Below are 27,041 nucleotides of genomic sequence, written 5' to 3'. Positions count from 1 at the left end.
CATAGGGCCAGCTGTGTTTGGATAACTTATTTCCCTTAATAAATGAAATCATAAATTAAAAACTTAATCTTGTATCTACTCAGATTATCTTTATCTATTGTTTATTTATTTTTTAATGATCTGAACCATCTAAAAGTTTGTTAATATATAACACTACTTAGATGACTATAAAACACCACAAAAATGTCCATAACACACATTATCATTAAGGGTGTTTGGTGTGTGCAGAGTGGAGTGCTTCTCCTTTCAAACGTGTCATGTCTCCCAGCTTAACAGATTGCAGCAAAGCTACTAAGAAGGTCAAACAGGTGAGCGGGATCAGCTGTGTGGGCAGAGAGAGTATTTGAAAAGTTTTCCATATCTCTATGTAGTTTACTTCCACTTAATGAAACTTCATATAAATGAGGTTCACAGTTGCATATTTTTACAGAAAAAATAATGAACCCGGGCTTATATGGCTTAGTTAAGTGGTTTATTTTAATCTCCTATAAATAACAGGTTTTTCAAACATGTGGTCATTCCACGGTTTAAGGATATTTAGTACCAGTGTGACATTAAAGAAAGCAGTTTTTTCAGGTACTTGCTAAAATCCAGACAGTGCAGGCTGGGGGTAGGAAGACGCATTCAAGGAGGCTCGAAAACGCGAGCTCTTAACGAGACATCCTGCAATATACTAAGCATTCAAAACGACGTTCACGTCAGTTATGGAACGCCAGGATTGACATAATGCATTAATTAAATACACCATTAAATAATTATTTAAATGTGTCAATAATTAATGAATTAAATGTGTCAATAATTGATTAATTAAATGTGTCAAAAATATTTATTTAATTAATTCCCATTTAAATTAATTATTTCCAATTTTAATTAATTATTGCCACATTTAATTAATTATTTAATGGTGTATTTATTTAATTAATTCATTATGTCAGTCCTGACGTCCCATAGTCAGTGATTATGCTTTTTGATATACTGCGCATCATGCAGATAAAGACCACTGTGCATAATGAGTACCTTTGATATGTTTATTGCTAATAATAATAATCTTTTTGTTAAATGTGAAAGGCTTACTGTGTATTTGCGTATTTGAGTAAAAAGATGTGTTTCCGTTCCATTATTATTTGTAATTATACTGATGACGCGGTTTGGTTTTTGTTGTTGGCAAACTGTCGACGGCCGAGTGATGGGCCATAATTCTAACGTTTCAGTCGGTCCGTGAAGGCAGCACACCACTCGTCCCGGGTGAGCGGCGTCACAGCAGCGCTCTGTCATTTCCACGGATAAATTACGGACTGTCAGAGCCGTCCCGTCCCCCGTGCTGTTCCCTGGCCAGGATAATGCACGAGAACGACCGTTAGCGCGCCTCTTTCTGCTCGTGCACACTGATGAGAACATCTGCTCTTTAAAATTACTCGGTTTAAAATCCAAACGGGAATGATCTTTCCGGGGGGAAACATGCCCCTCATCTCGGTGACTTTGGCGATGCTCGCCGTCGTCCTCAGCACTTCTCAGGGTAAGATTGTGGCTTTCCATCCAGGCCCCGCCGCTAGCTAACGGCAACGGAGTAACGGTTGATCCCTGCCTCCGTTTTATTTTTTCCTTTTCTTTTTTCCCCTTTCTTTTCTGCGGCACTGCTGCTTATTTATCCCGCACACCGAGCCGCAGTCACCGTGATCTCAAAGCGCTTTTGGCTGTTTAATTGTTAGCCCCGAGCCTCGGTGTTTATTTTAGGCCCAAATCACTGGAACTAAACGCTGTTCAGCGGACACGTTTAGCTTTCACTGGCTCCTTTATGACGGGAACTAGTCGTGCTGCAGTTCATGTATATATGAACTGAACTGCCGTTGCTCGTTAAATCTACTATAGTTAGCGGAGAACCGGGAGCTAGCTAGTTTTGACTCGTGCTTTACCGTTAAGATACCTGTTCAGGTGAAAATCTGATTTATCTTCATGTAACTCATGGCTGATACTGCGCTAAGTGACTCAGACGTGTTTGTACATACTGGAGCAAAATTATTAGTGTGTTAAAGCTTAATATATCAATAGAAATAAAAAAAAAAGAAGCTTTATTTCATATTTAAAAATAATAATTAATATTAAGCATTCATATAGAAAAATGCATATATGAGCTTTTAGTGGAGTTGGGTGACGTATCAGTTGGCTGATAATATACAAGCTTTTTACATTTAAGCAAGAGTTATCCACATGTAGTCGATGCAAAGAGTCTTTTCCAAGTCTTTATATATTTTATACGCAAGAAATAACCTGGTATGTCGCTATTGTTATATATGGTGTCTAATATGTGGTAACACAAAGCAAAAAAAGATGTTTTCTCCAGCAGAACTGCTCAGACTAGAGTTTAAAGACAGTGCTGGAAGGCTAATACTTAAAAGTACTTTTTAATATAACTTAAAAAACTGTATGACTGCACAGATAATACCAGGCAGTATATATATCAAGATCTGAATAATTTTTTGCGCTTTTAGATCTGCATCAGCTGCTGCCTGGACTCTGTGTAGCATAGCAGATTCAGTGAGCATTATACATCGCTGTGCACTTTATGATCTGGCTTCCTGGCCCTTTAGACAGCCTAAGGGGACTACAACATTGACATACTTTTATATATAAAGCTACAATGCTCCCTGCTTATCTGTGAAATCTCCCTATCACTTGCAAACAGCTGTTCTGTTTGATTTTCGCTGGTCTTCACGGCACCCAGGATTTCTGCAGAACCTGGTAGATCTTAAAAAAATGTCAGATAAAGCTGAATTATGATCTATCTCTGTGATGCGGTTTAAATCACTGGTGAAATAAAGATTAAATATATATGTGGTTTATTTTTCAATCCCCAAGTTTGCATAATATGTGACGTCACGGTGGCCACGTCTGTCTTTTGTACAGTCTGTGACACAAACCTAAATTTAAAAGTTTAAATGTTTATTGCCGTAGTAATTGCAGTTTGTAGAGTGAACTACACTGCATTGTACAGACCACGCTGGTTTAAATGGCGTGGACTGATTGATACAATCAAGTAAAACTCCTGCCAGTATGATGTGCTAAACTTTGGTTCATAAAGTTAAATTAAAACCTCTTTAAATGGTTTCAAATACAGAATATTGTAACAGAGGTAGGATTCACTGCAGCAGGGCTGCTTCTGTTACTCAGCAAGTTAAGCTGTGTCGCAGTTGGCCCAGTGGTGCTTTAGAGACAGGCCACACCAGGGCTAGCATCTAAATGATACTGACAGCAAACAGTAATATATATTTTTTTAAATTAAAGCTTGTATAAAGCTGGACAACTTGCATTGTCAGGGCTAACACTCAAAGGTCATGAACCAAATTTAGTGTCAGCTAGTTCAGGAGCCAAGTCTATACAAGTCTTGGCTCAATACTGTGGCCTAGACGGCCTTTGTGAAGTTTCCATCAGTTTAATGCGCTCTGCTCAGTACGGAAAAGCAGCTCTCTCAGGCTAAATGTGTCATCTTATTTACATACGGGCTGCAGCTCGGGTTGGATGACCTAGTGTAATGTTTCTTTCTGTGTGGAAAACAAAATCACCAGTACTGTAGTAAAGTTATGGGTTTTTTTTTTAATGTAAACACAGTTTTATTAAAATGCCTTTCATTTATTTAAGCGTAGCACACATCAGTTGTGTTGTAAAACTCTTGGTTTTGCAGTATGTGAACCAGTCGTGTGTAGTCAACCCCCCCAAAAGCCAAATGTGAAGCAGAAAAACCCGGAGTGTGTCGGTTTTCTCCCGGGCTCCGCATGAAAACTGATGGATAAAAAAGCAGTGAAGCCTTCACAAACACACTGTGACCTGTAATTTAGCGCTGCCTCAAATTATACGATGTGGAAAGGATAATCATGCGTTCATTTTTCAGCTTAATTAAGGGCTTATAATGTGTTTATTCTTTGAGGAGACGGCATGTGTTTCGCAGGTTTGTGTGAATCATCATTTTTTTGTAAGCCCGTCGACTGCGGAAAATAAACTGAGTTTTCTTTCATCCAGATTTTGTGGTGGCTGTGTGTGGATCTTCCTTAATAGTGGCAAAAATTAAGGCCTTAAATTAACCGTTAAGGTCGGTTTTCACTCAAAAATGCCAAATATTTAATACGTACTTCATATTCAGATGAAGGACTTTGGTGCTTTGCCTCGTCTTTTAATAGAAGAGGTAACTGTCAGATTTACTGAGAGTGAAAGGGATCTTTAGTTACAGTCATTCAGGTCCTTTAAATCTCCTGGGTACCTTCCAGTACTGGAGCCCGAATCAGTTTTCAGCCTCTGCCACAGGGAACTGCTGAATAATGCATTGTGACTGTCTGGTCTGGAATAAGAAAAATCTAAGAAAGAAGTGCCAGGAAATGTTCAAAATACATATTTATGATTTGCTCGAGGCAACCCTGAGCTGCATCTGTAAATTAACAGTCAGGACATTGATACAAACAAACAACGGCGTGTCAAAAAGGAAGATAATCACTTTAAAGGGCCATGTGAAGTAGCGCTTGCTGTTTTCCTCATTTCTCTGCTTCCTTCCATAGCCAGTTATTCGATCACTTCCCCTGTTGTGTCATCCTCCCTTTCACTTTGTGTTGCTCTTGTTGTTTTGCAGTCAGTGGGAACGAGCAGTGTCTGTGGTATGTGGATAAAAATGGCACCTGGCACAACGGCTTCGACTGCCCTCTCATCACGTTCTGCTGTGGGAACTGCAACCGACGCTACTGCTGCCTGGACGCCTTCAAGATGATCACGGAGAGAGAGCAGAAACGCTGCATGCTCTTCCAGTTCAGGTGGGTGTAGACGCAGCAGCAGGGGCTTCAGTTTTATTACTTATTTATTCATTTACTTGACACCAAGCGTCACGGTTTGTGTTCTCGAGTCAAGGCAATCACTGCAGGAGCTTTTTATCCCCTCGAAGCATGGGTTTCCACAAAGCTCCAACTTAGATTCCAGACCTTAAGCATCGACGCTCAGCTTCTGGGCAACTCTCAGAAAGTCTGTGAAATGTCATTATTTCCAAATAATTTGTGACACTTGGTTAAATAAACGGAGAAAGGAGGATTTGCAGATCGTTAGCTTTAGTGCAAACCTATAAAATGTTGAAAGTGAGAAACAGTATTACTGAAAGGATTGGGATGGGGCCTTAAAGACGGGAAAGGTTGTGTAAAGCCACGGAAACAGCTAATGGATCGATCAAAGTTTAGGATAATTAGCAATGGACAGTTATCCTAGAAAAGCTGAAACTGTATATTCATCCATCTTCTTAGATGCTTATCAAACTTAGGGTTATAGTGGGGGCTGAAGCTGATGGCTGCTGACATTGGGTGAAAGTCCATGTGCACCATCACAGGCTAATGGGTTAAATCTGTGCTGTAGGTGCATCGTAACCACAAACTTCTCTGAAATCCCACTTTGTAACCTGCGCTGTGAACCTCTCTGGAAATGTAACAGCCCACAGTGATTAGGATTGGCCGGTTCTGTACTGTCGATTCCTCCTGTGCATTTCTGGCTAATTCTTCACTGCAGTTTTTTAATATGAATCGTCACATTGGTATAAGGAATAATAATCATAGCCACAATATAAGGATTCACAGATGTCAGGAAATTCCTGGAGGTAGATGGCTGAAACTATCAGAATGAAGTTGTAGAAATCTACGCAGAAGTGGAAAAACTTGAGGGACAAATACTTTCGACTCTGGAGGGAACAAAAAACTGACCTCAGCCAAGAGAGGAAACCCAGGACGGTAAAAGAACCGTGACAGTTTATTTGTTTATGTCGTGGCTGGCACCGCATATTAAACACTGTGACACAACCACAAGGTAATCGACGCATAAAACGCCACGCAAATGCACAATGGCTGGACATGGCGTCGGCCACTTATGTGGATTACATCGTAGTGAGAGACAGACAGCCACGCAGTGTCACATCCACATCTATAGGCCGATTTAAACCTACAAATTAACCTAACGTATCTTTGGACTTGCAGAGAACACACAGGAACCGCAGAGGAAGCGTCTACTTATACGCTTTCATGGCACTGTAAACAAAAGGATATTGAAGATGGATGTTAGCTGTAGATTTATAACTAAAGCCAAATGATAACACTTGTTAAAAAATGGTAAAATGTAGGACACAATAATTGTAAAACATGTTTTCTGTGTGTTGCAGTGAAATGGAGTAAAGTCATTACACCTTAACTCTACTTAGTAACTTATTTGGAGCATTTGGCTTCCTCCCCTGGTTTTCAATCAGGAAGTAAAAAATGTAGTTTAGAAAAAAATTAACAAGTAGACCTTTGAGTTTGTTTTTCACACAAACCATTAACAGAGTCAAGAATGCTCAAGTAAAAGTCCTGCCACAAACGGGTTAGACTTTGTTACAAATGTCACTGTGTCCCCTCTTGTTGTGTTACGTTGGGAACAGCTGGATGAGGTTTATGGTCATGCATAGACTTGTGCACGGTCTGTTCTGTTGACTATAATATCTGGTCAGTGGTGGCTCAGCTTTCTGTGACTCTCCTGTAATGAGAGAAATCTTTTAGCTGGGAAAAATACCGACGCTAGTCTAAGCATGTTTGTATCTGAGGCTGCAGCATGACAGTTTTTCTCCGCAGCATTTTAAACCATCCGGCACTGTTCAGCACCCAGCAGATAACGTGTGGCTTATTGAGCCTGGTGGGAGATCAGATCAGTGGGCAGAGGAGGCTAAGATAAAATGGAGGGCTTTGTTGCTTCTCTGAGATCATGAGGTGGTGGAATCTGGTCGAGACAGAGAAGTGGAGAGTTTGAGGCGTTTTCTGGGATGCGACGTCGGGGTCAGTCTTCGCTAAATCGAAAGCTTCACATCACAGCCACCTCGGCTTTAATTCCCTCCAGAGTGAGTCATAATTAGCAGCACAGAGGGGGGAGGAACAACATGAGGCTGAATGATCAAAGAAAGAAAGGGAATCCTTTTTAACTTACTTCCTCCACTCTTCTTCTCCTCAGCCCCACCACTTTAGCTGGAATCGCGTCTTCCATCCTCCTCTTTGTGGCCATCATTGCGACCATGGTCTGCTGCTTTATGTGTTCCTGCTGTTACCTTTACCAGAGAAGGCAGCAGAGGGGCAGGACACCTTACGATGGTGAGATCTCTCGATGTCTATGCAGACGACCATGAAGTATGGATTTTCCTTCGTAACTGTGCGATCTTCCTCAACCCACAGCTCAGCAGATCCCCATGGCCAGCTACCCGGTCGAGCCCATGTACGATGCTTATGGTAAACCAATTTGCCCCTCAGAGTATCCACCCGTTGGTTACCCTATGGCGCCCCAGTATCCTGGCATGCCTCCACATTACCCAGTGATGCAGCCGGGACCGTACGCACCACGCCCCATGGATCCTGCATACAGCCAGGGTAAGACCTGCATAACTTCCCTCAGAGTGAGCTCACATGGCTGCAGGGTTTCCTGCTCATGTCAGTTTATGTCAAATCACAATCAAGAACAAAAACTGCTTTTGCATGTAAAGCAAAAAATGATGTGCCTACATCCTGTGTAAGTGGTTCTTTGGGTGATCACCTGATAATGTTTTTTTTAACTTAAATATTAGAGACTTTAGTGCCGTTCACCCCAGCATGTGTTGAATTTTGTTCTGTCCAATGGTTGGACATTGTCCTCTCTGATTAGGAACATTTCCTCCCTCAGAGGAGAACTGCATAGTCTCTTCACTAGTTTCACATTTGTAGCACATCTCTTTGCTACTTTCACAACATTGTGTCATATTTTAATAATGAGTCTTGCTAAATTTGAGGACTTTTCCCCTAATGCTCCCAGCCGATTAAAACCATCACTAATCCTTTGAACAGATTGGGACAATTTTCCAGCTGACTTGTGTTTAATCATGTTTTTTTTTTTTTCTTCTATTCTCCAGCAACTGTTCCCATAAACTGTAAAATTTAGCATGGACGTTTTCCGTGCCCTCAGTATGAATTTTTATAACTTTGTTTTTATCCAGCTTCATTAAATCACCAAATACATAAATATCAGTGACATTTAAAACTCTCTCTCACTCTTACCCTGTCACTATTTTGGTTTACCAGCCATGTGTATTCTGTGTAGTTGTAGTGTGTTTCATGAACATGCTTAGCTCTGAGCTAAATTACTGGTATAATCTGGGCAAAAACTTTTAGACTTACAGTGAAAGGCTGACTGTGTGTGTGCATGTGTGTGTCTTCCTTTTCTACTTGTTTTTCAGCCCCGCCACCGTACTCTCCACCTCAGTATCCTGGTCACTGATGGGCTCCTCTTCACGCACACAGCGGGACACTACTGCAGCTGAGCGAAGGGACTGTTTCAAAAGAAGGCAGCAGCACTTTCTCCCACACACAGACACACACACACACATGCACACACACGCAGATGCAGTTAAGCACACAGTCACACGCTAAAATAACCGCTACGGCTCGATTAGCAGTGGGTTGCCTGTGAAAGAAAACAGGAGGCACTTTAAGTTCAGTTTTAGTTGTTCATTTGCAGCGTCGTCCTACTTTTCCACAGTATTAATTTAAATCAAAGTCTGTCCTGCAACCTGACGCCTGACTCCTCTGGGCAGGCGTCACATGATCCTGAAAGCGAGGCGACTTCTGCGTCTTGGCGCTGTTTCACCAGCCTCGTGATCTGAAACACTCACCTCAGCGACAGGGTGTCGCCAAAAGAGAGTGCTTGTTACCCTCTAGAAAAAAACGCTGTCCCTCTTTATTTGGTAAAAGAAAAGAAAATGTTTTACCTCCTCCCCCTTGTTAAGTTTGAATAAATTGATAACTGCCTGTGGTTCCATTCCAGGTAATCTCTGCCACTGATCCACTTTCTCCGGTTATCATAGCATCACGTGCTGCTTCTTTGTCTTTGATGTTTCTAACTAAGCAAAAAAATAAACTGGAAAGAAAGGGATCCACGTTTGATTGCAAAAGTGATGTTTGGATCTAAGGCAGGTGGCTTTATAGATCTAAACGGTTCTCCCAGTTCTTTGTAAGAAGCCCTTTGTCACCTGTTGGTTTGAACTTTGTCTCGTCTTTCTAATATCTGACACGAGTAATTACTTTGAAGTAGTTTATTAGTGGCTCCCTTTTTTACGATCTCAACATCAGCATGCTTCCTGGTCAAAGATATCTGTCCCCTTCTGCTTCTTTTCTGATTTTAAATAAATTAGAAATTAGTCTTTATTAATTCCATAGTGACGGGTAGGGTGTTTCACAGTGAAATCCGTGTTAACGTCTATTCCTTCTAACATATCAGGACAGGGGAACTGCAGGTCACGCTGCTTGATTAAAATAAAATATCCCGCCTTACAGTAACTAACCATGGGGAAAAAAGAGATTAACTATTTAAATGAATATTTTGTAAATCTGTTCTTCAACTAAATATTTTATGATATTGTAACGAGTTATTTTAAAACCGTGTATTTTTATTGTACCATGAGATATGACGTTTGGCATCTTTCCATTTACTATTTATTACTATTTAAGTTACCTTTAACTGTGAATGGGTTCTCACCTTCTGGACTAAGCTACGAAGCCAAAAACGACTACTGCTGAAAGATCCCCTCTCTTTAAAGGACTCGTTTGACATTTTGGAGAAGATGTTTGCTTTCTTGTTGACGGGTGCGCATTATTTTATTATTTTTTTGTTGCTTTCCCCCCCTTTATTGGCACATTTGATATATTGGCAACAAAATGTAGTTATTGTCTGTAATCCTCTGCTTAAAAACAAAACTAAATTCTACATTGAATCAGCAAAAATGATGAAGTTAGCAGTAACATTTCCTGTAGTTATATTCATTTTGTGCTGCATAAATACATGCAAAAATAATTAACCCTAAAAGACTTTTTAATAAAGACTTTTTGGCTTCCTTAACACAGGTGTTGCAGCTCATAATGGCGTCAATGGTACGTCAGTTTATTTGAATCAAGTTGTACACTGATTATGTTTTAAAAATGTGAAACAGTTGCCGTCAAGCTGCAAAAAAAAAAAAAAAGTAGTAAAAAGTACATCTATCTTTAAAATTTGAGGCCTTGTAGTTGCAGTAAACGGTCAAGCTGTTGGGAAATGCACTTATGTGGTACCCACCACACTCTGCTATCAGGTCAGCCCCTTTCTGCACATGTGTGGTTAATTATTGGAGAAGCAAGTGGCCGATAGTCTACCTCAGCATCAGACTAGAAGCAGGGTAAAGGTCTTGGTTTAAAAACTTCCTACCGAAACTTAAAAAAAAAATCTGAATTCTAGATGAGATTAGATGCACAGAATAAACATATGTTAATAAGTTATGTTAATAAGTGTCAGGCACTGTTTCCAGGCCTTGAGATTCGATTCTGGGGGAGGTGAAGTCTGTTTTCCTCTGTCAGCGTGAATTTGTCCTGATCATAACCTCAACATGTTCCCATCCGTAACCCCAGCCAGTCGTCCTCTAGCCGTCCACCTGCCTGGCTCCTGGCTCTAACAGCCTTCTCATCTGGCTTTTAAGTCGGCAAGAAAGCAGACGGTGGATTTCCCAAAATGTCAAACTGTCCTTTTCAATTTGTCCTTGCAGGTTTGGGCTCCAGTGAGGTCAGGGCCCGTAACCTGTAATCTCCTTTAGCTTCGAGGGCATCCCTGATCCTTCTTTAAAAGGTTCGAATTGAAAAACACGATGCCTCCTAATAGGTGATCCCTGGATTGTTTTCAGGTGTAGTGTATTAAGCAGCTCAAACATAATGTTAATGCCTGAGAGCTAATATTACTGTCACAGCTAGTCTGCAGCATAAATTACTCACTCCGATGCCGACGTCCACGTGTACAGATTTGTCGAGCCTTTGTAAAGCACAAGGAAGACGCTGGGATTTTCTTTGTAAAGATGCTTTCATAAGTAGTTTGATATAACATCAGTGATGTTTCTGTTCATTTGTGCTTCTAAACCAACCAACTCCATGAGTGTGTTTTAATGACTTACATCAGGTTCAGAGTCTAGGTATGGCTTCATGTCTGTCGTCATATGGATGGTATGACACTGTAAAATAAAGTGACTGGAAAATGTTTATTTCTTTTAACATAAAATTTAACTTTGGAATGTAACAAATTGCTGTCTGTGTTTCTTTCTGAGTTTAAAGAAGTGTGATTTCTATCTATAACACTGGCCACTAGATGTCTGCATTCACCCCCAAAACAGCTTAAATGTGGCGTTTGAAAGTGTTTTATATATTAACAGGGAACTTTCACGCTGGATGAGTTCGTACCAGCAATACAGTTTGATTCAAAATACAATCATAATTCTAAAAAACATTATTTAATTGTTTTTTATCATAACTTTATTAAAGTAACCCCCCTTTTTAAATTGTTTTTTTTTTAAAATATATGTACTTATTTTGCCTGTAAATATTTGCATGTAAATATTGGGAGGAAAGAAATGAGAAAACAATGTAGGATCACAGGATTACTCACCGGAGGCAGAAGTTGCAGCTTTTTATACATCACATAAGTTATCTTAAGTAATAATCATTTTAAAAAAAGTCCCAATATTTCTACTCTTCACATGCTCTCTGGATTAAACAGTTTCATTATTGTCCATTCTGTTATTCATGGCTTTTAGTTTAAATAAATTCTTCACATAACTTTGTTTTTGAAGTTTTTAAGATATGACTTTGTTAATACAATGTAAAACAAGTTAAGTAAACTTGGTCAAGACGACCTGCTGAGATTCAAATTAAGCATCAGAATGAGGAAGAGAGGGGATTTAAGTAACCTTGAATGCAGCACGGTTGTTTGTCCCAGACGGGCTGGTATGAGTAGTTCAGAAAATGCTGACCAGCTGGGATTTTCCCACGCAATCATCTCTGTTTACAGAAAGTGGTCCAAAAAAGAGAAAATATCCAGTGAGCAGCAGTTCTCTGGGGTGAAAACCTCTGGTCGATGTCAGAGGAGAGTGACCAGACTACTTCAGGGTGACGGGAAGGCGACAGTAACTCAAATTTGAAGAATATTAGAAAAATGTGTCTTGATTTCTGTTGTGACATTCAGACGGTCGATCATAATTTGGTAAAAACATCATCAACAAATGGATCCACCCTGCCCTGCATCAGCAGTTCACCCTGGTCGTGGAGCAATAGTGTTAGGGGTAATTTCTTGGCACATTTTGGACCCCTTTGTACCAACTTTGTGTCTTTTACACACCAGAGCTTACCCGAATATTGTTGCTGACCACATCTATCCCTTTATGATAACAGTGTACTTGTCTTCTGATGGCCACTTCCAGCAGGATAATGCACCATGTGAAAAGTCTCTCATCTCAAACTGGTGTCTTGATTTTGACAGTGAGTCCATTGTACTCAAATGGCCTCATCTCAGTCCAATAGAGGACTCTCGGGATGTGGTGTAACAGAAGATTGATATCATGGATGTGCAACCAAGAGATCTGCAGCAGCTGTTTGATGCCTTCACGTCAATATGGACCAAAAATCTTAGAGGCACATTTCAAGCACCTTCTTGAATCAAAGCAGTTGTGCAGACAAAACGAGGTCTGACCCCAGAATGAGCGAGGTGTGCCTAATGAAGTGTCTGTCGAGTGCACAATACCATAAAGTGTCTTTAACCCTTTAAAGCCGGTCGGAGCGGCATGCTCCGTTTTGCATAACTATTTTTAAATCCTTGTAGCTCTGCAACCACGTAAGCTAGCGCAATAATGTTTTTGCATATGAAACCGGAGGAGTTGTACTTACATCTTATGCCATCAGCTTGTCCTCGGTCACAGTTTCCTTCCACATACAGCTTTGCAAAAACTGCATAAAAAGCACTTGCAGCAACAAAAACATAATATTCCAGAAACACGTTTTGCCGATCTGATCAGCTGTTTGTAACACTTCCTACTCCATCAGCACAAACTATTGCATGTCCGCCATGTCCTGCCCGAAACTGGAAGTGACGTCATTTTGCGGAAATGTAGTTTTTTACTATCAGGGCCTTATGAGGCTATACTGGTGTTTTTAAAAGTTATGTTTGACTTTATGACTTTCTGTATTGTTTCTGGGATGCTTAGAACTCACATTGCACTGCTGGAAATAGTTTATTTTGATGCATATGCTGTTTTTTTGCAAATTTGCATTATAATATTTATTTTCATTTATCCTGCAGTGTATAAAAATTGGTGTATTTTTAAAAAATAAAACTATGAAGATACTCAAAATAAATTTCCTGTGGTGGGAAACTATTTTGTGCAACTTTTTTGTATTTACAGTTTTGAGGGATAAGCCTCTTAAATTTCTCTAGCTAGAAATATAAAAAACAAAACAAAACAAAAACAAAAACGATTTTAAATTTTTTGTAGTTTTTTGCACTTTTTTGCAATTTATGTAATTACTATGCACTTAATGAAGACATATTATTAAAATTTTGGCTATAATGGTTGTATTGATGTATAGCAACTTGAAATGCTCCCAAAAATGGCTCCACAGCATGTAAAAATATAATATAAGCTCTGGCGGACTTGGTTCTATGGTAGGTCTTAAAGGGTTAAAAAGTAAAAAAGCTCAAATTAAGTATAGTAAATATACAGTGAAACACTAATGCAGTGTCACATCTTTGTATTAAATAATTAAATATATGTTTAATCTATTATGAGAATATTTAGTATCATATATACAGTATGCATATTTTAAACATATATATTAATTATATTTGTATTTATTTTTATTCCATACAATATTTTATTAGCTATACACTGGCCTTTGTATTACAGCAAAACGTTATTGACTGTGTGACTACAATAGAGTAGCGATCCCCACTGGTTTAAAAGCGAGCTCTTATAAAACTTTATTTGCGAGCGACTGTATAAACATCACTGAACTGGGCTCCAATATAAATACAGATTGTGTAATAGGAAGTCTGTGTAAGCCTGCTCTGGCATCTCTGTAAACTTCAGCCCTTCCCATTACCTTTAAAGGAGTGTGTACCCTGAACTAAATATGGACATGCACTTTCACAGGATTTCGAAGAATGTCCCAGCCTCACAGTCCACTTTGATGATGCGAACCTCTCACAGTTCGTCACTTGTAACCCTCGCTGCAAGACTCTGAGACCAGCCTCTTTGCACCAGGATTGATGCCTCTGGTGGCTTTTTGGTGAGTGGGACACGACACAACAGCAGGACATCAGCACATAGGAATAGTCAGCTTATAATTTGAATTTTAAATCGAGGGATTTGCTTGCGCTAGCAGCATCAGCACCTTTAAAGAAACAAACTCCGTATATCCTCTCCAGACCAGGACAAACCCCAAAAACAAAGGCAAGGACAAGATGTCCAGACGAAAGATGAAAGGCCTGACCCGTATAGGTCGCCAGGTCAGCGAGGACCCAGACCTGGACAACCTGCTGTCCACCCTCTCCCCCGAGGAAATAGAGGAGCTGAAGATGGACATGATGAAGGTGCCAGACATTAACCCCGAGGAGGGGCTCATCATTCCAGGGGAGAACCAACCTGCGCAGCCACCTATGAGCAACAATGTCCGGGATGCAACGACGAAACAGAGAGACACCAAAGGGAGGCCCAGCCAGAGGGAACCATCATTTGAGGTTTGTGAGGAAATATGCTTTGGCTTTGACTCATGAGTGTTTTATAATGAAGTATGATCCTCATCTCTCTCTTCATATGTTTATATTCGACTTCCCTTTGCCAGTTTTGAGCGATTTTGGCTCAAAGAGTTGGCAGTTTGTCTTGTAACCGGAAGGTTGCCAGTTCGAGCCCTGGCTCGGACAGTCTCGGTCGTTGTGTCCTTTACCTACAGCCTACTGGTGATGGCCAGAGGGGCCGATGGTGCGATATGGCAGCCTCGCTTCTGTCAGTCTACCCCAGGGCAGCTGTGGCTACAACTGTAGCTGCCTCCACCAGTGTGTGAATGTGAGAGTGAATGAATAGTGGAATTGTAAAGCGCTTTGAGGGCCCCAAAAAGCGCTATATAAATGCAATCCATTATTATTATAACCAGATTTAAAAGGAGCTATGAAATCAAACTGACTGATAGGCTACAGCATTGCATAATACCCAAAGCCCCCTGGATAGCTTTCATGTCTATTTTTCATTTCACTTGAAGCAACTGGACCTCACGCACCCCGAGTCCCATCAGCATAAAAATAGTAGTCCCCAGAGTTGACTCCTGTGCCAGGAAAAGCAACGAGTCCCCATCTATGACCCGCCTACATCCACTCCTTACCCTTAATTGTCATCTGCCAAACAAGCAAAGCACAAACATCTTCTCCAAGAGGCGTTTGTGTAATTTATTGGAGATGCTACACAAATTTATTGTCAGTAGTTTGCATGATTTCAATCAGTTTGTGTGCTTAGAAGAGAGACACTTAAGTGGCTGGAGCAGCGGCTCTGCGGAGCTTCTTAATCCCGGCCTGGTGGAATTCCTTGGTTGATTGCTCCTACGCTCACTGCCTTTTAAGGATGCATCTGCCAGGGCCACGGCCTCACGAAGCAAAACAGATGGAGGCTCACAAATCAAACACTTAGCAAGCTCCTCATTGCAAATGTATTCCTGTGCTAAAAAAATGGATAGTGTCCCTTTGCTGACTGTAAACACACATGCCCTATTGTGAGACGCTGTTGTACAACAAAAGACAGCACAGCTGCACGATCAGATGTCTTATCATACTTTACATGTCATGCAATATTTGCTGTAATTCTGTGGTATTACTTTTTCTGTGCTCTATAGCTAATAAATTGAGACTCTGCTGTGATTTATTGTGTTTAGAGCGCCGCATCATTTGACATGCTGCTTTTCACAGACGTTAAATGACCCATGTAATTTTTTGTTTTGTCATACCGATGAGGAAAAAATTCCTTATCACACTCCTCATCTTCCTGCAGGGAGAGCCGAAGAAAGAGAGCCGGAAGCAGGAGTACCTGAGGAAGATGGGTCTCAGCCAGGAGGGAAATGACGATATGAAAGTGGGAATGCAAAGACAAGCTAGTGTCTCAAATGAAAGAGATATCAAGGCGGAGGACAGAAACAGCAAAGGTCCTGAAAGTTCAAAAGAAGACGGGAGCTGGTGTTCAAGTCGAAACAGGAAGCTGGATAGCAGAGAGAGCGACACGAAAGAGGAGGCCCGTGACAAAGAGAAATATGAGGACAACAGGCTGAGAGACAGAAGAGAAAACAGAGTGAGCACAGGCAGCAAAACACAGGACATGATCTCAAAGTTACAGGAGAAAAGGGATGAGAGCAAAGAGAAAGAAAGGAGGGAAGACTGCAGGAGACGAGATGACAGCAAAACCAAAGACATTATCTCAAAGCTACGAGAAAAAAGCGAGAAAGATGTGGGCAAGGAAAAGGAAAGAAAAACGGAGAGTATCAAGACACAGGGGCTTGTCTCTAAAATGGTGAAGCAGAGCAAGGCATCGGAGAGCCAGCTTCAAGAGTGTAAACCAGAAGAGAAGAAGGCTAAAGCAGAGGAGAAGAAATCTGAATACAAAAACAAACCTGATGTCAAACTCGAACGACAACCTTCTGAGAAAGACGAGGTGAAACGTGACAAGATGGAGCAAAGAACAGACAGAGAAGAGTTGGTTAACCACAGTGACCATGTGAAAGAGAAGTTTAATGCTGAGCGGAAACCAGAGGAGAAGGTGCAAAGAGAGGACGGTAAGGTTAAGAAAGCTGCGGATAGCGGGAAACTTGCTAACTGTGCTTCCAAAAACAGCCCTAACAGCAAGGCGAAGGAGGCAGAGGAGGAAGACGAAGACTCGAGCATGTTCGATGAGCTCATGCAGCAGGTGCGAAGCAACGACCCCTCCCTCACTGAGCTCAACGTCAACAACTCAGAGGTCATCAAGACGAAAACGCTCATCGAGTTTGCAGAAGCTTTGCACAACAACACCCACGTCAAGACGTTCGCGCTCGCTAACTGCCGTGCGGACGACCATGTCGCTTATGCCATTGCCGGCACGATCCGCAGCAACAACACCATCACCAGCATTAACCTCGACTCCAACCATCTCACCGGGAAGGGCATCCTGTCTCTCATCCAGGCGCTGCAGCACAACTCCACGCTGACCGAGCTGCGCTTTCAGAACCAGCGGCACATCTGCGGAGGGAAGACCGAGATGGAGATGGTCAAGATCCTGAAAGACAACACCACCTTGCTCAAGCTGGGCTACCACTTTGAGTTAGCAGGACCGAGAATGACCACGACGAACATACTGAGTCGCAACATGGACAGGCAGAGGCAGAAGCGCCTGCAGGAGCAGAAGCAGGCCCAGGCCAATGGAGAGAAGAAGGGAACACTTGAGGTGCCCAAGAGCGGAGGTGGAGGATCTCTGAGGAGTTCTCCCAAAGCTTCGCCTAAACCTTCACCCATCCCTTCACCCGTGCCTTCGCCAAAGCTCACTCCAAGAAAAGGAGCTGGAGGTCCGGCTCCACCACCACCTCCGCCTCCTCCTGGGGGTGGACCGCCACCTCCTCCACCTCCTATGCTGGATGCAAACCGCCCAGGTGGTACGAAGAACTCAAGGGACCAACTGCTTGCCTCTATCAGAGGAACCAATATGAAACAGCTGAAGAAGGTACATCAGAAGGGTTGACGAAGAGGTTAGCTCACCGATGCTGTGTTTGGATTCACTAACGTTTCATTTTTCTCACAGGTGCCGGTGCCAAAGTGGCTGCAGTGATATTTCCTGCTGGAATATAAAGTGAAGAAGAAGAAGAGCGAGGGAGAACAGACATCTCACCAGAGGGTTTCTAGGGGATAACCTTTATAAATTCCCCTGGCCGGTTAAAGTGCAGTGGGGCAGATGAAGACAGTGAAACATGAGACGTTTGGAAGAACAGCCATCACTATGAGTTCTCCCAACAACACTGGACCAAAAAGACTCTGTGGAGAATGAGTGATGAAGGCCTCTCTGCAGAGAGTGCCATGGGTTTGAGGCTGTTTGTCTTCCATTCATACTGACGCTTGGCTGGTTATTTGCACTAGATAATATGAGGCCGATCATATAACATGTTGGCTTGTACATGCATCTGAATGTGAGTGTGTGGGAGAGTGTGTGATGAGCTTAATAAGAGATTCAAACAACTCTATAAAACTCTAATATTCAACAGTATGTAATTGAGATTAATTTGAAAAGTTATTTATTTGTGGAGAGGGAATCCACCCTATCAGCTGTAAATCTGTAAATCAAACTGGGAATATCAGGGAATTAACAAACATGGCGGCCTGACTTAAGAAAATCTGGGTGGGTGGAGAAAACAAAAAGGTCAAGGTGGTCTTTGATTGTGTGTCTCAAATCTCAAGACATCTCAGGCAGGTTTCGAAAGCAGCCCGTTGTCCCAGGAGTCCTGGGACATAACGAATGAGTCTTAGCATGGAAATAATTACATCATGCATTTTATCAGGACGTGCAGGAAGATAAGTTTCAGCATCTGATGTTGAGTTTTGTGCAGAATCATTCTAGCCTGGGTTTTACATCAAAATGTCAGAAACACCATTAAATCAACACTACTGTTGGTTAATGTGCTATTTAAAAGTGAATATCAGTTCTAAAGGAAATGTAATGTGATTAGCAAAAACCTGAGTGTTGTAATGAAGCACATACATTATTACATGTTTTTCTTACAGAGCCTGTATGTTTTCAATAAAAGATTCTGCTATGTTTGCAAGTTTAATGTTACCCGTCTGATAGAAGTGATTGGAATCTGTTATTATATTATAATTTTTAGCTACAATAAATGAAATTATGTATATGATAATGTCATTAATTCTCTATATATGTGCATATGATTATATTTGTACAAGTAAAGATGTGCTCAGGCGTTTACATCACTGATCATGGGCATGTTTCAGGCTTTTAACTGTTCTTTATCCATGATGCAATGACTGTACAGCTCACAGCTTTAATTACTTTGAAAAACAAGAACTTGAAAGGCTCACCTCTAATCTTTCAAATATAACTCTTGTCAGTGTAGCACAATTGGTCAATCTTTGTCTTGTCTGACCATAAAACATTTCTCCAGAAGGCATTTGGTTTGTCCACGGGGTCAGCAGCGAATTTTAGTTGTGCTTTAAGGTGTTGATTTTGGAGCAGGGTCCCTCTCAGACAATTGTGATGGCATGCTTAGAAATGGTTCCATGAAATGTTCCCAACTTGTATAAATCTACAATTCTCCTCAACTTCATTGAGTTCTTTGGACTTTCCCATTATTCCTAGTATTGGGGAATTGAGTGGTTGCTGTTTAACAAATGCTTTTTATGGAGACAAAGAGGAACTACCACTTGTAATCTCTCGTGATCATTAGCAAGAAGCAAATAGGCCTCGGCCTTGTCGAGTTAAAAGACACTTTAAAACCTTCAGCAGCGCTTATTAAAAGGTTCGAGTCTGTGTCTGTTTTCAGCCTGTGTGTATAATTTTGACCCTGTGTGGATTAGAAAAAACCCAAAAGAAATTCAAACCCAATTCTTGCATTTTAAAGTAAATAAATATGTATGCTGTACAATCCTTCCACCCTGGAAAAGGAGCAGCTCGAAGAAATCCTTTTGAGCCCCAAATGATCATCACATTCATGCCTATGATGAGTGTATGGAAGCTTCTGACCACAGCTGTATATACATTCAAAAATGCAATGGCTTGTACTCGCAGCAGGATTTTACAACATCACTATGACTTTTGTGGCTAGTTGGGGTCCCATGACTTACTTAGACTAAGGTGGAAACTTGCGGTGTCCATATGCCAAAAAATACCTTTCCAGGAAAGCAGGAGGCCTCTCGTGTCTCGTACTTTAACTACTGAAATAAACATAAATTCACATTTTTTTAAATTTATGTATCTGCGTTTCTTGATGGATTAATTTTAAAAACCGCACAAAAATCTTTACCAGACACAAAACATTATATCAACTAGCAAATGTTTTCGTGGCATGTATATCTGTGCTTCTGCAGTGGACCATGAAGAACTTTTCTTCTATCTGTTGCTCTTTACATAATGTGTTTAAAGCTACGTGGAAACACTGGGAGCTGTCTAGTGTCCACCCACCAGCTGGAAAGGTAGCCATCATCCAGAGAAAAAAGAGAGCAGCAGCAGCAGGCCAGTTTATCTCTCTGCAGCCTTGCCTCAGTCTCTGCATCCACAAAATGCCTATATTTGGTCATTTCTCAATGAGGGCTTGCTCTATAACTCATTCCTTTCTCGTTCCTAATAATGGGCAGTGAGCCAGGCTTCTGTCTTTTAGCTGTAGCTGCTACTCTGACCAATAGTCTCAGAAGGAAGAAAAAGAGGGGAAGGAATGAAATGTTGAGATTACTGGTTTTCAGTGCCATCAGAAGGCCTCTAAGTACATTGCATTGCTATTACTAAGAAAACACTAGGAGCACAGCAGAGTGTGATTATTTTGCCATGAAGATTTCTATTTGTGTTGCAGAAATGTAAAAAAACCCTTTTATTATTTTGTTTTTCTACCTGCTTTTTAACGTTTGTCACTGTAAATAAGACTTTATGTGATCAGTGTGACATTGCTTCTGTTGATAGAAATGTCAAAACTATCTTATACCTGTCTGGCTGTCCTTTAATTTGCTTCATGTTGCTTATCGATGTGAATTAGCAAACACTCAAGTATAATACAAGTCTATAGTGCTTGAACAGTTCTACTTTTTTACTTTACACCATTCATTACAAGATATTTTTTTGGTATTTTTGTGGATAGGTTTTAGAAATAGGCTGTAATAACTTTAATAAACTCTCAGGACAGCAGCCTGAAGCTCATCCATCCCTGCATGCTCTGTTCCTTTAAGACATGATGTTGCCTCTATAGTGTCGTTACGTCAGGTGTTCGATAATCGTTACGTCAGGCGGAACAGCAAAGAACAAAATGGAGGAGTATGCCAGAGAGCCGTGGTGAGTCCTAAAATTAAAATTAATCCGTTTCCCGCACCGTTTCAGCATGTACTGCAGTGGGCTGCGTTTTAAATACATGCCATGTTAGTTGTGTTTAATGGTTTTATTTTATATCACGTGACACGACTGAAACACCTCGAAACCGGCCGGCTAGCTGCCGTTAGCAGAAATGCTAACTTCGCATACACAAGTGAAGGTAGTTTGAGCGAGCACTGCGTCGGGACGGCTAAGTCACGTTGTGACCTTGTCGGTTTTATTGCCACATGTCATTGCTTTAAATTTACTGACCCCACAAACCGGTGCTTAAAAAAGGCATATAACATCTATTGTAACCGCATACTGGTAGCCATTCGGGAAAAGTTGGAGTAGTTATTTTAGTATTATTTTGCTTTGGCGCACAAGTAAGCTAGCTGGATTAGCTACTTGTGTGCTATCTAGACTGCAGCCTGATGGCTTCAGCTAGCTTGAGACATGTCCTGTTCAAATAGTTTATGAACTTTTAACAGCGTCACTGAGGATTTAAAATAAACGTTTTTACAAATACATACATTTTTTCTCGGTGGCTGTCCTCGTGTATGCTTATTTTGGTTTAGGTTTAATTTATAAGAACCGTGAACTAAATAAACTTCTTAAAAGTTAAAAAAGGTTGGCCTGGTTCGCTGTTTTTCCTCCCACTTGTGTTTTTAAGTATTTTGGCCAGCTTTAAATAACAATTTCAGATCGCATACTAATGGTCAGAAACACGGGACACAAGGTTACTGTCCTTCAGTATCACTGCAAAATGTTCGTTTCGTGATTTAAGATGTAGTGGATCTGTTTACGTAAACGAATGGCTATGAGTAAAATAGAAGATCCAGTTTTACATACATTATTTAAAACTGTTACATTTTCCTGATTTTGACCAGAAGTCATATTACATTGTATGCAACCATCTAACCATGTAAACCCTTTCTAATAAAGTCGTATGTGAGAAGTAAACGTGCAGTCTGTTTGTTTAAATTTGAGATGCGGTCATGTGAAGTATAATCCTCACTGCTCAAACAAAACAAACAAAAAAACAAACAAAATGATGCAATGCTGTAATGCTTCATGTTTTACACTGGGTCAGAGGTGGTCATTAACATAGGACCCAGAGAGAGTGACCCTGTGAGGTTGTATGCGTTCACGCATATGCCTGTGTGTTTTTCTTCATCTGCCTCCATCTCACCCTATCCCTAGCATCGTTTTCTGTCACACCCACTCTCTGCATATCCTCCTCCACTACATTGCCCCTCTCTGAGGGCTTCCGCTTTTGCTCATGTCTGGCAGGTCCATATTCAGCATCTTTTGTCAAATATATATACACACTAACCGCCCACAGCACATGTTCAGACCATCTCAGCCTTGCCTCTCAAACTTAGTTTCTGTTTAAACTGAGCTTTCGCTATGATACCCATTTCTAATCCCCTCCATTCTCTCTTAGTTCACTGCCAGTGGAAATCTTAACATCTTCAGCTCAGCCTCCTATCTTTTTGTTAGTGCCATTGTCTGCTCATCATACATCTTAGCAGGTCGCACTACTATTCTTTTGTAAACCTTCCCTTTCACTCTTGCTTCTGTCATAAATCAGCCCTGACACTAGTCTCCATCACCACCACCCTGCCGAATCTCTTCTTCACTTCTCTTGTGCACTGTCGGTTGCTTTTGGATGTATTTAAACTCCTCTGACAACTCTTCACAGCTTCACTGTTACATCGGTCTCCCTCTCAAAGGCCAAGTCTGTGTGTGTGTATAGTTAGATTTTAGAGTGTTGATATTCAGATGACCTATATCTTATTGTCATATTACCAGTAATAAACTAGTTCTTCTTCCTTTACCTTTGGATTAATTTAGACTTACAGGGAACATTAAGAGATTGTTAGGAACATGCAATGAGAGATCTCAAATGTCATGACATTATTAACTTAAACAAACTAAAATGTCTGTGTTCTGCTTTTAGCCCCTGGAGGATTGTGGATGACTGTGGGGGAGCTTTCACCATGGGAGCTATTGGAGGAGGAATATTTCAGGCAGTGAAAGGCTTCAGAAATGCACCCTCGGTAAGTTCAAGGACTGTTTTCTGGCCTCAGTCAAAGCTGACATTCAAGGTACTGTCCTTGGGGTCAGTGTCACATCAAGACACTTGATGATGAAGCAGTGTTTCTGTTCCTGTAAACAGGAAATTGTATTTTTAATCCAACCTGAATTTCAAAGACCCACATTTTTTTTCAACTTATGTTATCAGTCATAATCTGAAAATTCTGAATCTTTGGTCTCAGAAATCCTGACCTGACAGTGAATTTCCACTAATGCATGTTTTTTGTCTCTCTTTTTTTATAGGGGATGAGCCACAGAATGAGGGGTAGCTTAACTGCTATCAAGACCAGAGCCCCACAGCTCGGGGGTAAGAACAATTGCTGAACTGTTTCAAAGGTCATTTCTCTTCCTTTGTAAAGAACATGGGCTGTAAGTCAGCAGCATGTTGTACATCGTCTGCAGTTCCGATGGTGGCAAGTTAATCTTGGGAAATATTTCAGCTTCGTATATTAAAGTAATTATCGTTTAATTAAATAAGCTGCTATTGGCGCCCGAAGGCATAATCTGTGTGCAGAATTATTAATACTTTATTTGCTGTTGAAGTGTGTTAGTGGTAGAAGTTACTTATGTAAATATGTGACGCGGGTGATTGCTTGACAAAGTGACAAGCTTATCTTCACTGATAACGTCTTCAGCTGATGCAAATCTTTTCTTTGGCGTGTTGCAGGTAGCTTCGCAGTATGGGGAGGCCTCTTCTCCATGATTGACTGTGGTTTAGTAAAAGTGCGAGGGAAGGAGGATCCATGGAACTCTATAACAAGTGGGGCCATGACAGGAGCTATTCTTGCTGCAAGAAGTGAGTAGTCAACAGAAAACTTGCATACCTCATACAAACAGCAAATGTGCTTTCATATGCATGTCCACATTTATTACAACCCCTCCTGGGTGTGAGTTTTTTTAGGCTTTTTACTTCAGTGGCTTCTTCTGGGAGTTTCTTAAAAAAGAAACAAAACCTGCAACAGCTGGTCCAGTAAACCCAGTTTAGACTTTCCTGCAGTCAGTATGAGGAAATGGAGTTGCTGATTCTTGTAACTGGTCTGCATGTTTTCATTTTTGTCTACTTCTATTTATAGATTAGTTTTTGCATCACTTTCTGGTCATTTTGCTTACTTTACTGGAGCAGAAAACCCTGAAGCTTATTTGTACAGAGACTGTAGGGTCCTCATATAATTCTGAACAACTTTAACAAAAGATTGAATAGACAGAAGTGGTTTACACATTTGCCCGACAAGCAAAAGATTCCCAGTTCCAGTGGAGTTGTGTCAGGAATGGTGAGCAGCCGAAAGTAGCATGAAAACAAATCCACTATTCTTAAAATCAAAAATTCTCAAATTCACAGATCTGGTTCATTTTCTCACTGCACAAATTATATATAAAGCAATAAATAACCTGCTTCCTGACAATATTCTAAAAATGTTTTCTAAAAGGGAACGGGGATACAATTTGAGGGGGGAATTAAATTTAAAACATCCTCGTATCCGTACAACATTAAAAAGTTTTTGCATCTCTGTGTGTGGAGTGAAGCTGTGGAACAGACTAAGTAAAGATATAAAGCAACGTCCGAGCATGGCGCAGTTTAAAAAGCGGTTTAAGGAGATGGTTTTTACAGGGTACAGGGAAGAGGTAGAGATTTGATAGGATGTTCTTGTCTAATATTTTCATGTGTGTGCGGGTGCACGGGTATGTTGGTATGGGTATATATATATTTGTAGGTTGTGTATCCTTTGAGGTGTTAATGGGGTTATTGAAAATGTGTATATGTGCGTATGTGTATATACGTATGTATGGATAGATAGAAACATATATGTATATATATTAAAAATAAATAAATAATAAAAAAAAGAATAATAATTAAAAAAAAAAATACACATGACATATAATGTGATTGCAAGGAGGTATTTCGGTAGTCTATAAATTACTAGATAGTGGAAAAGGGGTGGGATTAAATAAGCTTATGCTTCTTCCTGCTCCTTTTTGAACATAAAAGATATTTGTAGTTGTGGTTGCTCGTTTTCTTTTTGTTTTGCTTTGTTTATTTGTCTCTTTTAATTCTATGTTGTTGTACTTTTTTAACATGTTCAAAATAAAGATTCAATCAATCAATCAATCAAAACACTTGTGCTATATACCTTTTATTGAAATGGATTATAATAAGTTGTATCCAAAAGTAGTGGATTAAAACTGATACAAAAATTGACGGTGGGAACATTTTCTAACAGTACCATCTCAGTCTTGTTGAATATACCTTTTACCTGCAGAAATGAATGTTTTATGTGATTTTAGTCAATTAATGCCCTTGGTTTGTCCATAGATGGACCGGTAGCCATGTTTGGCTCTGCCGCCATGGGGGGTATCCTGCTGGCATTGATAGAGGGCGCTGGAATCCTGCTTACTAGGTTTGCCTCTTCACAGTTTCCAACTGGTGAGTTATACTTTGGTGATTTTTTTTTAAACTCAGTGAAAGAGACTGAAGAGTGTTTTATGTAACGAGCACCCATTGTGATAAATTACTGTACATAAAAGTCTACCTAACCACCAGAAGCCATCGGGCGTGAAAGAATACTTAGATGAAAGATGACATGACTGCGGCAAAGAAAAAAACACTGAATGTACTGCGACTTCACCTCTTGTTGCCCAGCACCTGATATGTTTATCTTTGTTGACTGTACTTTAGGAGTGTTAGTCAACCCCCAGCTTGCTCACATGCTTTGCCGAAAACAGTATTCAGTCACCATGCACACAGTAGCATGGATTATAAACATCAGGTCTAATATGTGTGATAAATCTCATGTGATTCTTCTGCAAATTCTCTAAATTTTACTGCTTGTGTTTGAATTGTGGGACAAAAATTATTAAATTATAAAATTTATTCTGAAACAGTGTTTATCAGTGATGATACTACAGTTATGGCAAAATGCGAATATTTGAAGATTGAGTCAGCTTTCTGAAGAAACTGACTATATTTTAATTTGTGACTATTTTTAAATAATTCGGAAAAAAAAAACAGTCAGTCGTCATATGTCAGTGAGGACCTTTGGGAAGTCTTTTTGATTCATCAGTTTGCTCTTTTAGACTTTTGGCACCGATCTCACTCTGAGTTTTATTTTTTCCTCCTTAGGACCTCAGTTTGCAGAGGAACCTGCCCCTGCTCCCATGCCCACCTCTCCCTTTGGAGACTACAGACAATATCAGTGAGAGGAAGTCCTCACCTCTTTACCCTCTAGGCCTTTTTTGAATTCCTTGCTGAAGTTAAAAAGAAGAAATGGCGGTGCAGAGTACCACACATTAAACAGTAGAAGTGCACCCAACTTTATGGACTGTCGGAGAAGTGAACGACAAAACACGTCACCATTTTCCTTCTTTCAGGAGCCATGTACACATCTACCTTTTGCCATTGTCAGGCTTGTCGTGTGCATCTGTTTCACCTAGCAGCGGTAAAAGACAGCTGAGAGTTGTTGTGAGGATGAGATGTGCTTTTCTATTTTGTTTACATACAGTATAAACTGCATGTATCTTGATAGAGAATCTGAGATGTTGAATCTATCAAAAATATGTCACACATGGAACATAATTAATTATATGTACATACAGTAAAGCTTTCACTTATGTTAATCTATATTTGCCTTTTTTGTCATGCTTGGGTTGGCCAGCAACACTTGGTTGGCCTTTTTTTTTTTTTTAATTACTTGACTTTATTCAGAGTTATGAAGGCAAACATCTTACCACAGACACACAGATGCCATTCCTGGAATATATTAGTTTGTTTTACAGTGATTTATTTATTTTTCAATGGTAAGGAGTTGTGTCAGATTGTTCTATTTTATGTGATGGTGGTTTTTACATTCAGCACAAGTGAGAAAAAGACTGCTAATGACAAACTGAGGCAGACATTTATTATTAAATGGAGAACTCAAGCAAGGGATTGATGTATTCTGTATTAAATCTGAATGACAGATTGTACTCTGGTACATTAAAGAAATAAGTTGTAAAGTATGTCTTTTTGGAGCTTTATGAATACATTTATGGACTG

The 27,041-nt window shown here is 40.4% G+C and overlaps 3 protein-coding genes across 3 annotated transcripts; all 3 read left to right on the top strand.

Annotated features, from left to right (window-relative positions):
* The first annotated feature begins 1,240 nt into the window (after positions 1-1,240).
* shisa4 (shisa family member 4) lies at positions 1,241-10,040 on the top strand. The gene is made up of 5 exons (XM_006782748.3): positions 1,241-1,516; positions 4,616-4,793; positions 6,991-7,127; positions 7,209-7,400; positions 8,240-10,040. The coding sequence occupies exons 1-5, from the start codon at positions 1,438-1,440 to the stop codon at positions 8,278-8,280; spliced, it is 627 nt and encodes a 208-aa protein (XP_006782811.2). The 5' UTR covers positions 1,241-1,437; the 3' UTR covers positions 8,281-10,040.
* A 3,490-nt stretch (positions 10,041-13,530) lies between these two features.
* Positions 13,531-18,669, top strand: lmod1b (leiomodin 1b (smooth muscle)). The gene is made up of 4 exons (XM_006782749.3): positions 13,531-14,132; positions 14,272-14,583; positions 15,881-17,575; positions 17,654-18,669. The coding sequence occupies exons 2-4, from the start codon at positions 14,308-14,310 to the stop codon at positions 17,678-17,680; spliced, it is 1,998 nt and encodes a 665-aa protein (XP_006782812.2). The 5' UTR covers positions 13,531-14,132; positions 14,272-14,307; the 3' UTR covers positions 17,681-18,669.
* Positions 18,670-20,804: 2,135 nt separating this feature from the next.
* Positions 20,805-26,627, top strand: timm17a (translocase of inner mitochondrial membrane 17 homolog A (yeast)). The gene is made up of 6 exons (XM_035904400.2): positions 20,805-20,896; positions 22,875-22,974; positions 23,255-23,318; positions 23,679-23,807; positions 25,323-25,433; positions 26,130-26,627. Exons 1-6 carry the CDS (start codon positions 20,871-20,873, stop codon positions 26,204-26,206), a joined length of 507 nt encoding a protein of 168 aa, XP_035760293.1. The 5' UTR covers positions 20,805-20,870; the 3' UTR covers positions 26,207-26,627.
* The last annotated feature ends 414 nt before the right edge of the window (positions 26,628-27,041 follow it).

The sequence above is a fragment of the Neolamprologus brichardi genome, chromosome 5, assembly GCF_056152115.1.
Source record: "Neolamprologus brichardi isolate AB-2024 chromosome 5, ASM5615211v1, whole genome shotgun sequence".
NCBI lineage: Eukaryota > Metazoa > Chordata > Actinopteri > Cichliformes > Cichlidae > Neolamprologus > Neolamprologus brichardi.
The sequence above is the reverse complement of the archived record's forward strand: the minus strand, read 5'-3'. Positions and strand labels throughout refer to the sequence as shown.

Bases quoted from the DNA above. Each gene is read 5' to 3' on its own strand.
- lmod1b (XM_006782749.3), top strand. From the start codon at position 14,308: ATGTCCAGACGAAAGATGAAAGGCCTGACCCGTATAGGTCGCCAGGTC. The intron at 14,584-15,880 runs GTTTGTGAGGAA...ATCTTCCTGCAG, and splicing joins AGAGGGAACCATCATTTGAG to GGAGAGCCGAAGAAAGAGAG. The intron at 17,576-17,653 runs GTACATCAGAAG...TTTTTCTCACAG, and splicing joins ATATGAAACAGCTGAAGAAG to GTGCCGGTGCCAAAGTGGCT.
- shisa4 (XM_006782748.3), top strand. From the start codon at position 1,438: ATGATCTTTCCGGGGGGAAACATGCCCCTCATCTCGGTGACTTTGGCG. The intron at 4,794-6,990 runs GTGGGTGTAGAC...TCTTCTCCTCAG, and splicing joins TGCATGCTCTTCCAGTTCAG to CCCCACCACTTTAGCTGGAA. The intron at 7,128-7,208 runs GTGAGATCTCTC...CTCAACCCACAG, and splicing joins GGGCAGGACACCTTACGATG to CTCAGCAGATCCCCATGGCC.
- timm17a (XM_035904400.2), top strand. From the start codon at position 20,871: ATGGAGGAGTATGCCAGAGAGCCGTG. The intron at 23,808-25,322 runs GTGAGTAGTCAA...GTTTGTCCATAG, and splicing joins AGCTATTCTTGCTGCAAGAA to ATGGACCGGTAGCCATGTTT. The intron at 25,434-26,129 runs GTGAGTTATACT...TTTCCTCCTTAG, and splicing joins CTCTTCACAGTTTCCAACTG to GACCTCAGTTTGCAGAGGAA.